This window comes from Penicillium antarcticum, assembly GCF_028974205.1.
Source record: "Penicillium antarcticum strain IBT 31339 chromosome Unknown utg000005l_segment0_segment0, whole genome shotgun sequence".
Classification (NCBI taxonomy): Eukaryota; Fungi; Ascomycota; class Eurotiomycetes; order Eurotiales; family Aspergillaceae; genus Penicillium; species Penicillium antarcticum.
The window spans coordinates 3385493-3399671 of record NW_026695303.1 but is presented as its reverse complement, the minus strand read 5'-3'; the positions used below and the strand labels follow the sequence as shown (position 1 = coordinate 3399671).

Genomic DNA, 14179 nt, shown 5'->3' with positions numbered 1-14179 from the left:
TCGGTCCAATATTGGGAGCGCGTCTGTGATGCTTTTTTTGTGGGGAAGGGTTCTGAGAGGCGTGGGGGCCTGGATCTTTCAGGTTGGAGAGATGAGCACCAAGGCACGCCAGCCAGAGACTCGATTTGCTTGAAGCACAAAGAACAGCAGAATGCAATTGTGGTCGAGTCGATTTGTCCATGCGGAAAAGCCACATGAGTCCCCGGAGCGGGTGTGCTGAGTAAGCGGTCCACCGCCACTGCAAGGGGCTGAAGAGTTGATGACTTGCACTTAGTATATTGGATGAACGAATCATAGTTTGAATAATGGACTGGTGGATGTCATTGCTTGGTTGGTTGGTGCATATCTGGAAAACACCTGTGATAACAGTACATGTACTTCAAATCCAAAGCTTGGTTCATGGTCCACCTTATATCTATACTACTCCACCTTGGATTTATTTACATCAAGTCGTCCTCTGTGAATTGGAAAGGAGTTTATCAAAAGTTTGTAGAACGTACTCAAGTCTTCCCGTCTAGCCTAAGCTCCGATCTGGCCTTTAAAGCGTTCTTGTCTACAGAGTCTGCTCATGGCATTCAAACCAGATGGGTTCCGAACTATTTTGAAGGCCGTTGAGCTTCATGTTATCATTTCCTTGATAAATTGTTCATCTATTTCTCATTTCCAAGTTCCAAAATCTCTTTTGCAAGTGGTGCCTGTTGTAATATGGGGCCTTATATAAAGCCTAGTCCCGAGACCGAGTTCTGGTGCCATTTTCGAATGTGGTTAAGAAACCTATATATACGTCTATAATATGGCCTTCTACGTGACAATGACAGCATAAATGGGAACTTCTGAGATAGAGAATTGCTTTTACTGCTCAACTTCTCTATCGCATATCATCAGATACTCGGTCAGATCCAACTTATTACAGCGCACATTCATGGAACAATCCAAATCTTTTGCTTTCTAATATCGACATGTCCGACAAATCAAAGCTCGATTCAGGCCTTGGGATTCCACTCGGTTCAGCCCCTGTTGTTTGTCTGACCATACTGTGTACCTACTATTATGGGCGCAAGTATGTATATGAACTATTCTTTCATCTTTCCTTGTCTTTGAATGGTTCTGAATTTATATACAGGCACCCGGATATTCCAATCGCTGCCAGTTCAGAGACGTCAAAAAGCTGGCTCACAATACGGGAAGCATCCCGACCACGTAAGATCCCCCCTATCGAGCTGCCTCTCATCATTGAGTAGTACTGATAAGCATGCACGCCGTAGGTTCCATTATCGAAAAGATTTGCAGTGTCATCGCGGCATTCAAGGAAATTCCGATGTCCGGGAGATCTATGTTATTGAGAATGGACAGAAGGTCCCGAAATAAAAGAATACCCAAGTCTCAGAGAGTTTTGCTCAAGTGTAGCTATTTTTAAGTTTACTTTTGCTAGCTTAAGTCTGGCTGAATCTGTCCAGACATTGGGACTGGCTTTATATTCATGATGCTGAAGCGTTGCGCAATATATATGTTTGATATGGATAATGGAATATGGAGTTGCTCATCCGCCAAAACCGCAAATTACACCTGCATACATTTGAATTTAAACACAGGATTGATCAAATCTCCAAATCGCAACATATGGTAAATTTCTCTATAAAATGCCTCACAAGATACACGGTGAACAGAAGCTCGGATCTCTATGGTTCCGAGGCGGTCAAGCTTCCACACGTGGGGTCCGGAGATCGGACCCATCTGTTCCTGCGAATCGGGGGTTTCGCCTCGTGTGAATGGCCCATGGATGCTACTAAAATGACGGTTCATGACTAGAATGCACGTGGAATATACTACAGAGTATATGTCTACCATATACTGTAGGCCTAAGTGCAATTTCAACGGATTCAAGAGCTTCGATGGAATACGAGGAGTGGAGATGTCAATGAACGGTGAGCATTCGACCGCCAATTCATGAAATTAGTTCGGGTCAACGGATTGCGTCATGACTTGATTTGTCTTTTTATTCACTTTTTTTTCCAGGGAAATCAGTCGTATCTTAGGAGAAGGGTAAGGCGCTAGGTCGACACTTCCAAGGTCCAAAAACGCCGTCACTCCGCCCTGATTGTAATGTTGGCGCCCAGGAGGTTTCATTACCGCCACTCGCATCTCATCACACTATTTTGGGACTGTGACGAGTACCGTGACAAGGGGAACGCAGAAAGGTGAGGACTGTGTTCTGAATACTCTGATTACTGTTCTCAGAGTATCTGAGAGCAAGGATCATGGTTGAATGGGACATGAGGTGGAGGACACTTACCCGACTAGGACAGAGAGCCGAGTCTACTTCCGTAGAAAAAGGAGTATAACGAAATGAAACAAAATTATCAAAACAATCCATGAACAAAATCTACTACCAGCGAAGCAATGTATAGAGTGAGGTGAAGTGATATCAGTGACCTGTAAACCCCGTGATGGTAACTTACGTCATGGTCACACAGTCTCGGAACTGCCGGATGGTAAACTTACCGTATGGTCACAGCCTTACCAATTGCGCCAATTAAGGCCACCAAACGTGTCCGATCAGCCAGTAATACTGTGTAATGGGGCAGTAACCTCTTCCAGCCACTCAAAACCCTCACACTCAAGGCGGTCACCCACAGCGGCCAGTCAATCTCCTACAAAACTGCCCCATCCGCCCTTTTTTTCGCCTTTCCCTTCTTCTGCCTTCTCTCGTTGGTTGCCCGCTCCTGTTCAGTCCTCCAACCATTGCACAGCGCCCCCTTTCTAACACTATTCGTCGGGGTAACCCTGTACTTGATATCCTAAGGTGTCTATTTGGAAGGTAAGATATATCGCATTTATTCTTGAGATTCCCCAGACGCGTATGTTATTGTCTATGCCTGTTGTCTATATGTCATTTTACACTATTACACCGATTACACTATTTTACACTCCCTTACAATCTTTACACTCTGCACTTCCGAGCGGAACTGTCCGTGACACGCACAGAACCTCGTTGGCACGATCCCCCCCCCCCCATCTCTGGTCAAATCACAACCTTGGATCTCTTCTTCCACGGAGATTATCTCTGTCCAATCTGTTCCACCGTGCCTATTATGGTAACGAGCTCCCCAAAACAACGCGTGTGGGATTGGACTATTATCTATCTCCTCCCCTCTCTTATTGGTTCCGATTTACCCGCGCTTTGTATTTCTCCCTGCACGCGTCCCTGACATTTACATCATCCCTCGTGGGTATCCAGTTGCAACTAACATACTTCTAGTCGCGTTGATTCGCTGTTGGGTCGTGTCTAGTCTCGCCTCAAATCTTCATCTGCTTCTGCAGAAGTCAAAAGTATGTAGCTTCACTGCCAACGCATACATGCCCCAAGCCTGGGTCTAACCCGCCTCGGAATCCCAACACCCCTCCTCCTGGGTGCTTGTCGGACAACGCACCGATCATTGGCTTGTCGCGTTGATTGGCTAGTGACAATGCTAACCTTCATCTCTAGTCTTGCGTGGAGCCTAAAGTCGCAGTCTGACATCAAGGTCGCAAAGTCAGCACCGCCTCAGATTGAAACAGACGTGGCAGTGGAATTGTGACCGTGCTGGAAGTAGCCACCACATTGTGGCATCATCAGGTTCTTGACAACGCATCAAGCATCGCGTCGAGGGGTACCCCCGGTACTGCATCACAGCCCAACCACGTTACACCCGACTGTGGGCGTGTGGATTTGCACAAAAGAGCCAAACCCGCCGTTCGAGATTATTCTCACAGGCCCGCTTAAAGAGTTTCCTTTGACGGCCAATACCTTTGTACGTGCCTGGTCCCTGTGTTGTTGTTCTCCCCCCACCCAATCCAGTGACCGCTAGGCGATGCGCTCGGCTGACGCGAAGACCCCCCTGCAGACCTATCGTCGAATCATTAGCCGCATAGCCTGACGCTTGTGGTGACTGCCTCATTGCGCGCCCCGCGATATCGCTCTACACCAAACAAACGTCCCCGTCAACCTTGATCCGTCTTGACGTGCGACTTTAACTCAATCTGCCCAGTCTGATTGGTGACTGCAATCCATCGCCACTTTAGACCGATCTTGAAACAGGGCTGCACGCCGTGTAAATCTATCACATTCGATCATCATGGAGTACCCTCCTCAGTATCAACAGTCCCATGGCCAACATCCCCACGCACCCTCTCACATCCCTGGTCCTTACCAAACCGGCGCGCCCAACGCTGGTCCTCCTGTCGGGTCCATGGCATCGCCTACCAACGCCCAGGCACCTATCCAACCACACTCCTCCCACCAGACCTCTCCCATCGTCCCATCGCAACCGCATTATCAACAAGCCCAGAATGCATCCGGCGCCGTTCATCAACAGATGAACTTCCCTCAGGGTTACGGTGTTCCCGCGCCTATGCCTCAGGGCTATGGTATCTCACCAACACAGGCCGCCGCCATGGCTACCGCTGCAGCCTCGGGACAGTTCTACCCCCTGCACCAGGACTCCATGGCCGGACAGATGGCGCCAGGATCCCGAGGCTCACCGCGCATGGCTAGCATGCAGATGAAGCAGGACCGCAACCCCCGCTCTCCTCAGATGGGAGGACAGATGCCCCCAATGGGATCACAAGTCCAGATGCCGCCAAATCCGCAGCTATCGCAACGCCGCATGAGCCATGTCGGCAGCCCAAATGCACCCAACGCACAGGTTATGTCTCACGTCGGCCGACCCTCCATCGCACCCCCGCTCCCCCAGGCAGCCGTTCAGAACCAGGCCTCCCAAGACATGGTCCCGAACAGCAATCAGGAGGAGTCGCCTTTGTACGTCAACGCTAAGCAATTCCACCGCATCTTGAAGCGCAGAGTAGCGCGTCAAAAGCTCGAAGAACAATTGCGCTTGACGTCCAAGGGTCGCAAGCCTTATCTCCACGAGTCACGACACAACCATGCCATGCGCCGACCCCGTGGTCCCGGTGGCCGTTTCTTGACAGCAGATGAAGTTGCCGCTATGGAAAAGCGCGTGGAGGCTGGTGAATCTGCCACATTTGAGGATATCAGCAAGGATCTTGCGAAAGCCAACGGCGCCGGACAGAAGCGCAAGTCAAGCGAAGTCCATGACGACGTCTTGAGCTCCAAGAAGACCAAGACGAGCGCCAGCGCTGACGGGAGTGAGCAAGACTCTGCTGATGCCTCGGATGAGGATGGCTAAGTACTCAGTCCTTTTCAAGTATCACCAAGACGTCTTACCTAGACGTCCATTGATATGAATATTTCTTTTGTTTTTCTTTTGTAGTCACGGCTTTATGGATGGATGTCTTGGACCTTTTCTCTAGCGAGCGATGTGTATGGATCACCTGTTTCTATGCTCTATGCCCCTTGATGTGCTTTTTTGCCCTTTCTCTTCTGATCTCCCAATTTGCCCATGATGTCTGTTTATAACCGCTACGCTGGGACGATTTTTCACTTCTCATTCCCCCTCTTGTGCGATTTGGATTTTTGGATTGGTTTTTTTTGTTCGTATTCCCCCTTCGATGATGGCTCCTCAGGCTGGAGGTGCCGTGTACAAGACAAGATTGACTCTCAAGCATCCGAATCGAAATCAACTTTCTCTGTTGACGCGTTCCGAGACTATTGATTGGGTTTGGTCTAGTATGGGATGTCAATATCCAATACTATTTATACGGCTTTCCTGTATATCACTCCCCTAACAATTATCCAGTCTCACGGATTACGATTGTCATTCCTCTTTTCTATTATCTATTGTCTTTCCTATACTCCTTCTTCTCGGGTCTACTTTGATATGTGGATTGTCATACCCCGGTCTTTTATCTATTTCTTTTCACTTCTCGGTGTCTCGTGTTACCGGTTCATTGGGTTTCTTTTCCTTTCTCTCGGCTGGGAATATTAGAGAGGTTTCCATCACTGGAAAAACAGATCGGTATCGGTATTGGAATCGGGGTTCGAAGTACTGGAATTGGACTGGTCTGGATCTGCGACTGATTGTGCTATGGATATCATTCTGAATTTGAATATGCTTTTATTGATCTTGATTTGGTGGAGTGGTGTTAGGTGTAGATTCATAAGATTGATATCAGATCAGATATAAGTTATTACTGAAGTTGGTTCCTTTGCCATGCATATCATGGACTTAGTAATATCATGCATTGTAATCTAGACATCTCAGTACCTAAGTACAGAAGCATGGATGTTCTCCATGTCAAAATTCAAATCGAAGCCACAACGCAAACTCAGGCAACACCAGTCGCCAGCAACCGATGCTACAATGTATCTACATAAACCAGAAAACAAACATTCAAACGGCCTCCCAGTCCATAGCATCAACCATAAATCCCCACCCAGCCTCCTCATCTGCCTCAACCTCAGGCCCATCATCCGGCCGGATGCACTTGTCAACATGATCTTTGGCACGCACATAAGACTCCTCCAACCCCAGAAAGATATCAGATAGAATGCTTTCAAAGTCGAAACTCGCAAGCGCAACAACTTCTTTCCGCTCCCCCTGTCTCTCCCTCTCTTCAGGTGTCAAATCTGCGGTCTTCCATCGATTCCGCAAATCCTTCGCGCGCTGCAACTGCGAATAAATAACCCCACTCCCAAGAACAGGCGATAAAGGTGTCGACTGTTCCCGTAATGCCTCAAGAACATTGGCATGGTATCGGTGAACACTTTCACCACGTCCATTTCCATCAACACTAACACCCCCACCTCTCCCCGCGGAAACGGAAATGTTAAAAACAGCAAGTAAATGCACAATCGCACGCTCTAGTAGAGCATAATATTCATGGAAGTCAATCTTGAACATTATCTCGGCGTGCACGGTATCACCCGGTTCAACGCCATCAGTCATCGTTGCTAGTCTGTACCCTTCAGCCAGGAAGGGTAGCTTCCAGCGCAGTCGCGCGACAATTTTCATGAATCGAGAGAGTTCCTCGGCCGGTGGTAATAAGGTGCCTGGATGATGTGGCTGGTATGGTGGCGTGGAAGCTGGGCTGGAGGTTCTTGTGTTCGTCCTGCTTTGATTGCGGACATTGTGGATACTGCTATTTGTGGAGAATGTTGTGCGGTATCCGGGTTGAGGTGTGTACCGTTCACTTTGAGATGTGTTCGGTGCCCAGCGGGAGTTGGCTAGACTCCCCATTGTTCTGAATTTGGGGTGGATTGGATTGGGTCGTGAGTTATATCTGCATTTGATGGTGGTGATGTGGGTGCGTGCGTGTTGGCCAATCAGCGGACTGGGCTGATGTGGAGGGAGTATATGTATATGGATGAGGCGACTTTCGGTATTGTGATGGTTTGTGGGAAGCTTTCGAGTATTGCAGAAACAACTAGATTCATTGGTCATGTTTTGTATATTCGTTTGTCACGTCTTGTTGTGGCTGTTGAACAAAGAAGGTGGGAGTTGGTTATATGACGACGTTGGTAGGCTTTATAAATAGGCAGCGCACCTATAGTCTGCTACTAGAGAGAACAGTTTCCGGGCTCAATCTAGGTATCATACATGGTTTAATGATCCAAAATACTATTTTTGTGTATCAACTGGCAAGGCGAAACGGACGACACAAGAAGGTGACCATATTAAGCGACAAGATAGAGATCGAAGGCATGGCCAACTATACAATCAGTACAACATCTTGTACAGGATTGATATCTCAAATGTATATTTGACGCATGGGTTACTCTCAAATTATAAGGATTTACGATCTACATGCGTAGTGTCGACCCTAGTTGTAGCTCATTCCTATTGACATACGACGTATGTAATCCATATGAGCCTTCAAAAAAGCCTGGTTACTATAAAGAACTGGCCATTTGCTATCCAGGTAAGATCTCCACGTGTCATACTCTGTTTGCCAGCTCCAATACATCGAAGCGGGAATGATCCTACAAATGATATAACATGGCTGGAAGAATTGGAAAGAACCAGAGAAATGATACAAAGAAGTTGAGTAGCATGATACCAAACTAGGAACAAGGTTGCGTCATTGCATAAGAGATGTGAAGTTCCGCGATCTATAGATCGTCTTCACGCAGTGCTCTCCTACTCTTGTCGACACCCCCAATCCCACGATAATTACGTTGATAACTCTACAGAGAGTCGTTCATCCATTTCTTCAAATTCCCGCCTTCTCTGATTATTCTATTTTAATTGATTCTACATACAACTGGACATTGCCAAACAGCCTTGTTCCTGTCCGCAAACAGCCAATCAACATCTGCCAGTTATCCCCGTCACGCCTTACCCCTTTGGGCCAAGCGCCAAGCTCTCTCCAGCTCAGTTCACCTCCTCGGCTTCTTCTTCTCTCATCAATCACGTTTCGCTGGCTTCTTGTAGGTGGCCCTCTTCTCTTTCGATTTGGCTTTCTTCCCCAGTCTCTTTTCCATCCCTGCTTGATCCCCTTTCTTGCCGCGCTTGTTGGCTCTTCTATGCATCTTTGACTGCTTGATATGGCTCTTGCGAGCTCCTTCAATTTCTCTCTTTGAAACCCCATACACCTGCTGCACGATGTCCCCAACGTTACCTTCCCTGGGACAGTCAGTCCGACAGCAGTGTGACCTTCTTTCTTCTATTTCCCGAACACAATGCCTCTGTTATCCTTGAACTTTCTAGCCGCCACCGCTATCTCGTGTGAAGTTGCTTGGTCTAACGTTGACGATACCGAATCTTAGCTTATTGTGCGGCTCCTCCCTTCCAACTTTCGGATCGATCATTTGAGACCGCTCCGCGCCTGCCTATCCATCCGGAGTCAGTCTTGGACCAATACCTGTGGCCAGGGCGCGTACTGTGGACGATAACATCGGAAGTTTCGGAACGATGGATTCCTACGATGGTTTCACGTCCCCCGGCAGAAGCCGCGAGGGTGACTCCTTTCCGGGACGTACCCCTGGGGACTCCTACAGACGTCGTTCTCCCGGTAAGTATATGCGCATTTCTGGGAGACATGTGAAGTTTAACAATGAAGCAGCATCCCAGGATCGTCGACGCCCCCGTCAGCGCTCCCGCTCTCCTGTGATTGACCGCTATGAGCCCTCTGAACGCCGTTCTCACCGCGAGGACTTCTACAATGGCTCCCGTGAAAATGCTGCCCGCGAGCGCGAAGATCGCCGACGCCCTCCTTCCCCAATGGCCGCAAACATTGACCGTTATGTTCCTGGACAAGATGGCGGCAAGCGCCCCCTTCCGACGAACCCGATGCCCAACCCTCTTAGCTTGGATTTTCAAGTGGGATTCAACTGGTTTGCTGAATGGTGGAGAGCCGAGCAAAACGTGAACGATGAACGAGAGCGTGTCCACAATGGTGGACGTCGAGTTCGAGGAGAGCGCGAAGCACGCGAGGATCGCGAGAAGGAACGTGCACAAATCCAGGAGGCTTATGATGCATACAAGGTTGATCTGCAGGTCCGATTGGCCAGGTTGTTTGTTCAGCAGCACCGCAACGAGGAATGGTTCAAAGAGCGCTATGTTCCTGAGATACGTGATGCCCTTCGTGCTCGCCTCTTCCCTCTCCGCCGGACTGCATATGAGCAATGGGAGCAGGATCTGGAGAACGATGTTTTCCTAGACTTCACACTTGAGGGTCTTTACAAGAGTGACAGCGACGGCGCCGGGGGTGTGGCTGAGAAAGAGGAAGGCGAGACTACTGCTCCCACGGAGAACATGGGCGTTCTGGATCTGCTTCCAGTCCGTGGTGGAGAGCTTCGTGACGAAGCTCTCTCTCAGCCTGCCCTTCTTATCAAGACACTTGCACCGAACGTTAGTCGTACTAAGATCGAAGAGTTCTGCAAGGAGCACCTCGGGGAAGAGGATGGAGGCTTTAAGGGTCTCAGCCTGAGCGATCCAAACCCCTCCAAGAAATTCCATCGTATGGGATGGATCATGTTACACCCTTCTGCAAACACAACAGTTGTGGAGCGAGGAGATGGACGTGATGAGGAGCGCGAGGATATGGATCAGGATGTAGGCGCCAACGGAGCCACTGGCACAGTTGCCGAGAGAGCTCTCGAGGCCGTCAATGACAAGACGATTCACGATGCTGTTCACGGCGACTTCGTCTGCCATGTTGGTATCCATGTTCCCGCGGTGCAACCCCGCAAGAAAGCTCTGTGGGATTTGTTCTCCGCACCCGAGCGAGTTGACCGTGACCTTGAATTGGCCAAACGTTTGGTTTCCAAGTTGGACACTGAAATGGGCAACGCAGATGGGCTCAACAAGGTTGAAGAATATGTCGAGAACCTGCGTGGCAAGGGTGAGCTCCAGGCTCCTGCCACTGGACCAGTTAGCGTGAAGCACTCGGACCCAGAAGAGGTCGAAGAAGGCGAGGAGAAGGAACCCCCTGTGGAGGAAGAGGTTGACGACGAGGACTTGACAGCAAAGAAAAAGACCTTGGACTTGCTTGTCGAGTACCTCCGCCGCGTCTACAACTTCTGCTTCTTCTGTGTTTTCGAAAGTGATTCGGTTCACGAGCTTGGCCGCAAGTGCCCTGGAGGACATCTTCGTCGCCCACGTACTGGTCTTTCTAGCCAGGCTAGAGAAGTTGCCCGAGCAAGCGCTCTTGGCCTGCCATTCCCTGTCAAGAAGAAGGAACCCAGCGAGGAAGGCGAAGACCCTTCTTCTCCGATCCTGGATAAGCGATCTCAGCGACACGGTTCCAAGTCGGAACAACAGTTGCAACGTGCCTTCAACTGGGTCAAGACTTTTGAGGACAAGTTGTTGCAGATCTTGGAACCCGAGAACGCTGATCTGGCCAAGCTGGGTGGCAAACCCGTGGAAGATGCTCTTGAGGATGAACTTCTGAAGTACATGAAGCAGGAGGATGACTCGAAGTTCCGCTGCAAGGCACCTGAATGCACCAAGCTTTTCAAAGCTCAAGAGTTCTGGCGCAAACACATTGAGAAGCGTCACGCCGAATGGTTCGAAGGCCTCAAGAACGATGTAAGTACTCACAGCATGTCCATGACATCTTTCATACTAACTCTATCAGCTCGCCCTTGTAAACTCTTACGTCCTTGACCCCTCACGCATCGCCCCATCTCGGTCGGATGCCAACAGCAACGGTCACTTCCCCCTTCCAGGCCACAGCCAAGCCGGCACACCTCGTGGCTTCAGCCTTTCCGGCATGCCATTCATGCCCAACAACATGGCCAACTTCCCCGCAGGCGGAATGCCCGTGATGACTGGTTGGAACGGCAATGCAATGGGCCACGACGGTCACGGTCTGCATCAGCCCGGCGTTATGCGCCGTGGCCAAAACCGCCACAACCGCCCCGGTCCTTACGACCGTCGCCGATTCAACGGCAACGGCAGATTGAGCCCTCCTCGCGGCATGCCCGGCATGTACGGTGGTCGCCCGGCAGTTCCAGCTGGCCATCCGGCCGCCAACATGGTCCCACCGAACCCGTTCCCAGACTCCATGGGCTCGAACGGCGGAACCATGCCACCCCGTGAAGCCGTTCAAGGCCGCAGCTTGAAGAGCTACGAGGACCTTGATGCCGTCGATGCCTCCGGCAGCGGCGAGTTGAACTATTAGTTCAGCATGACATCTACCACTTCCGATATTATCCATTCTCTTCTGTTGTTTAACCTCTCTTTCTTATTCCTAGTTTTCCTTTTCAATCCTTCAGGCGATACGGCGCATCGGCAGGATGTCTGGAGGGCGATGGTCCCGACTTGCTTATTTACTGATTTCCACTGCTTCCTCGATCCGTGAGATTTGCTTTTCCCATTTCTTTCCTGTTGTTTATCACTTTTACCCGTCGGGCTTTTTTCTATCTTCAGCATGTACAATATCCCTATTTTCAAAAATCAGAAATTGAAGATCCAGATATCATGAACTCCAAAACAGTGGGCATATTTTATACAAGTCCCTAGTAGCAACCTCTCCAAGACGCCAATCAAGCTTAAATTCATTATAACTGTACATAACACCTGATCTCAATCTACGGCATCTGAATAACAGCCGTCTCCCCAGCATCCCTCCACTGAACCCCCATCCCTCGAATACGTCGCTCACTAGCAAGGAATAGAAGCAGGTAAATATGCATGGCGATTTCGCCCCATGCATATACCTTCAGTGAAACAGAAACAGAGACGTCTATAGTCTCTGTCAAAGTGGACTTCGATGGGCTCGTCGAACCAACTTCACTGGAGAGAGGAGATCGTTCAAGAATACACCATACACCCCAGCCCGCTCGACCATCCTTTGCGATGAAGTCCTTGAGGAAGGCCCAGAATGTTTGGAAGGAGGATGTAGACCAGCTTTGATCCCCCTTTTTTTCGTTCGATCCAATGTTAAACTTTATAAACCAATATCCCCGTTCCAGGGGATCTAAATCCCTTGTTTGGTGAGTTGGTTTATAGGTACGCTCCGGTCTGAGTCGGTCTTTGAGCATGGATAGAGTGGATGTTATATGGGTTGTGAAGGGGGCTGTTGAGATTGGAGGTTGAGGGGCGTGTATTTCTAGAGGAAATGTGAGATTGAGGACAGGAGGGAGAGGGAAGGTGGGAGCAGTAGTGGAAGGAGCAGGGGCAGTTGCAGTAGATGCAAGAGCCAGGGGTTCAGGATTTGGCACAGGAGTCGGTAGAGAAGAGTCTGTACTCTCGCCTATCGACTCAATGGAACTCGATATACAAATGGGATTAAGAGCATCCCCTATAACATGTTGCACAGGGTGGATAGGGTGGATATCAACATCGGGCTGGTCCGTTGCAGAGGCCGGACGTGTGATATCAGATTCAGCTGCAGGAGAGTGGGCAAGCGTCTTTAGGGACTGTGGCTGTATGCAACGCCTTTTGGAGGGTGGGTAGCACACTGCAAAAGCCGGGCCCGAGCCAACTGGTTCGGGATCTGGAACTGGATCTGGAGCTGGGGCGACGATCTCCTGAGAATCTGGAATCACACTGACGAGACTCTCCAGGGAGTCGAGGTCTATGTGATCGTCCGGGTTTTGTAGATCATTGGCCTCAGAGTCCAGACGATCTGGGAATGTCTCCCATGCGGGTCGGGACGCCTCCCGCAATGGGGAGGCCTCGTGTTGGGAGAAAGGGGATCCCACGGCGGATACTTGATGCGAGTGATGATCCCCGGGGTCGGTATGGCTATGTGCAGTGCCTGAGATTGGGTGGCGCGCACTTTGGAAGTTGAGAATGGCGGCCACTTGGGCCCGGTAGCGTGCGTCGTCTCGCACGGAACTGGGGGCTGTAACATGAACGAGAATTTCATCCATTGGACATGGGAAGCAGAGGCTGTCGGTCTCTGCAAGTTGGCAGAGTATTTGTCAACCCAAAGAATGCTCCGTTTCCCCAGAACTATTGGGAGGAAGTCGGGATGATTGGAGGAGCCTTTGGACTCATCACAAGGTTGTACCAGATACTTTGCAATTACTTGCCCGGGCTCGGTGATCAGACGGCAGAGTAAGTACCGCCCAGGTAACTCCTAGCCCCGAGCCTGCAGTTGAGAGGAAATTATGAAAAGTGACTTAACTACTTAAGCAGAGAGTGGACAGAGTCGAGTGGAGATAGATCGAAACGCCTCTGCATAATTCGTTTATAATTGAAGATCAATATACCTACTTATCACATCCACTTCCCACTTCTCTTCCTCACCTCCCCAACTTTCTCCTTCATATTTTGTTCTCGCTTTAATCTCACTGACACATTCTCCTTGCCTATCCCTTCATCATGGCCGGTGGGGTCTACCCGATGGACCACTCCATGCAGTATGGTGAGTGCAATTTTCCGTACTGGTCTCTGGTCGAGATCTCTCCTATTCGATCGGCCGATCTTGCGTTCCAATCTGCTTTCCGATCTCCAAGCGATATCCATCTGGCGAGCTGGCGTGGTCTGGATATTCTTGAACAGGCCCGTTTTTTTGCGATCGGAGAACGCTTGGTCACAGCTCTGCTCGATCACAGCGGAGTAGACTGTCTCAATTGCCCCCAGAGTCCTCGATTCTGGCGCTGGTTGGTGACTCTGGCGGAGCTCGGAACCCCGGAGTTGAGCCCAACGGGGATCCCCGAGTGTCGCCACCGAAGCTATTGAGTTTGGATCGTGGCTTTCCGACCGCTGGCCCGAGCCTTCGACCCCCAATTCACTCGATTTCCTCGATTTGAGATCTTGTACTGACTCTTTCGCGCCGATGCATCTCCGGCCCGGCCCTTGGCCCCGGAGTGCACGGTGCAGTTCAT

At 50.0% G+C, this 14179-nt stretch overlaps 5 protein-coding genes across 5 annotated transcripts; 3 read left to right on the top strand and 2 right to left on the bottom strand.

Moving 5' to 3' along the window:
- Positions 1–4115: 4115 nt before the first annotated feature.
- On the top strand, positions 4116–5186 carry hapB (CCAAT-binding transcription factor subunit HAPB; the record flags this gene model as incomplete). The annotated part of the gene is made up of 1 exon (XM_058464004.1): positions 4116–5186. One exon carries the CDS (start codon positions 4116–4118, stop codon positions 5184–5186), a length of 1071 nt encoding a protein of 356 aa, XP_058320482.1.
- Positions 5187–6290: 1104 nt separating this feature from the next.
- Positions 6291–7136, bottom strand: N7508_005937 (uncharacterized protein; the record flags this gene model as incomplete). The annotated part of the gene is made up of 1 exon (XM_058464003.1): positions 6291–7136. One exon carries the CDS (start codon positions 7134–7136, stop codon positions 6291–6293), a length of 846 nt encoding a protein of 281 aa, XP_058320481.1.
- A 1674-nt stretch (positions 7137–8810) lies between these two features.
- N7508_005936 (putative arsenite resistance protein Ars2) lies at positions 8811–11523 on the top strand (the record flags this gene model as incomplete). Its single annotated transcript, XM_058464002.1, has 3 exons — positions 8811–8910; positions 8962–10928; positions 10978–11523. The coding sequence occupies 3 exons, from the start codon at positions 8811–8813 to the stop codon at positions 11521–11523; spliced, it is 2613 nt and encodes an 870-aa protein (XP_058320480.1).
- A 409-nt stretch (positions 11524–11932) lies between these two features.
- On the bottom strand, positions 11933–13219 carry N7508_005935 (uncharacterized protein; the record flags this gene model as incomplete). Its single annotated transcript, XM_058464001.1, has 1 exon — positions 11933–13219. The coding sequence occupies one exon, from the start codon at positions 13217–13219 to the stop codon at positions 11933–11935; it is 1287 nt and encodes a 428-aa protein (XP_058320479.1).
- A 454-nt stretch (positions 13220–13673) lies between these two features.
- On the top strand, positions 13674–14033 carry N7508_005934 (uncharacterized protein; the record flags this gene model as incomplete). The annotated part of the gene is made up of 1 exon (XM_058464000.1): positions 13674–14033. One exon carries the CDS (start codon positions 13674–13676, stop codon positions 14031–14033), a length of 360 nt encoding a protein of 119 aa, XP_058320478.1.
- Positions 14034–14179: the final 146 nt, after the last annotated feature.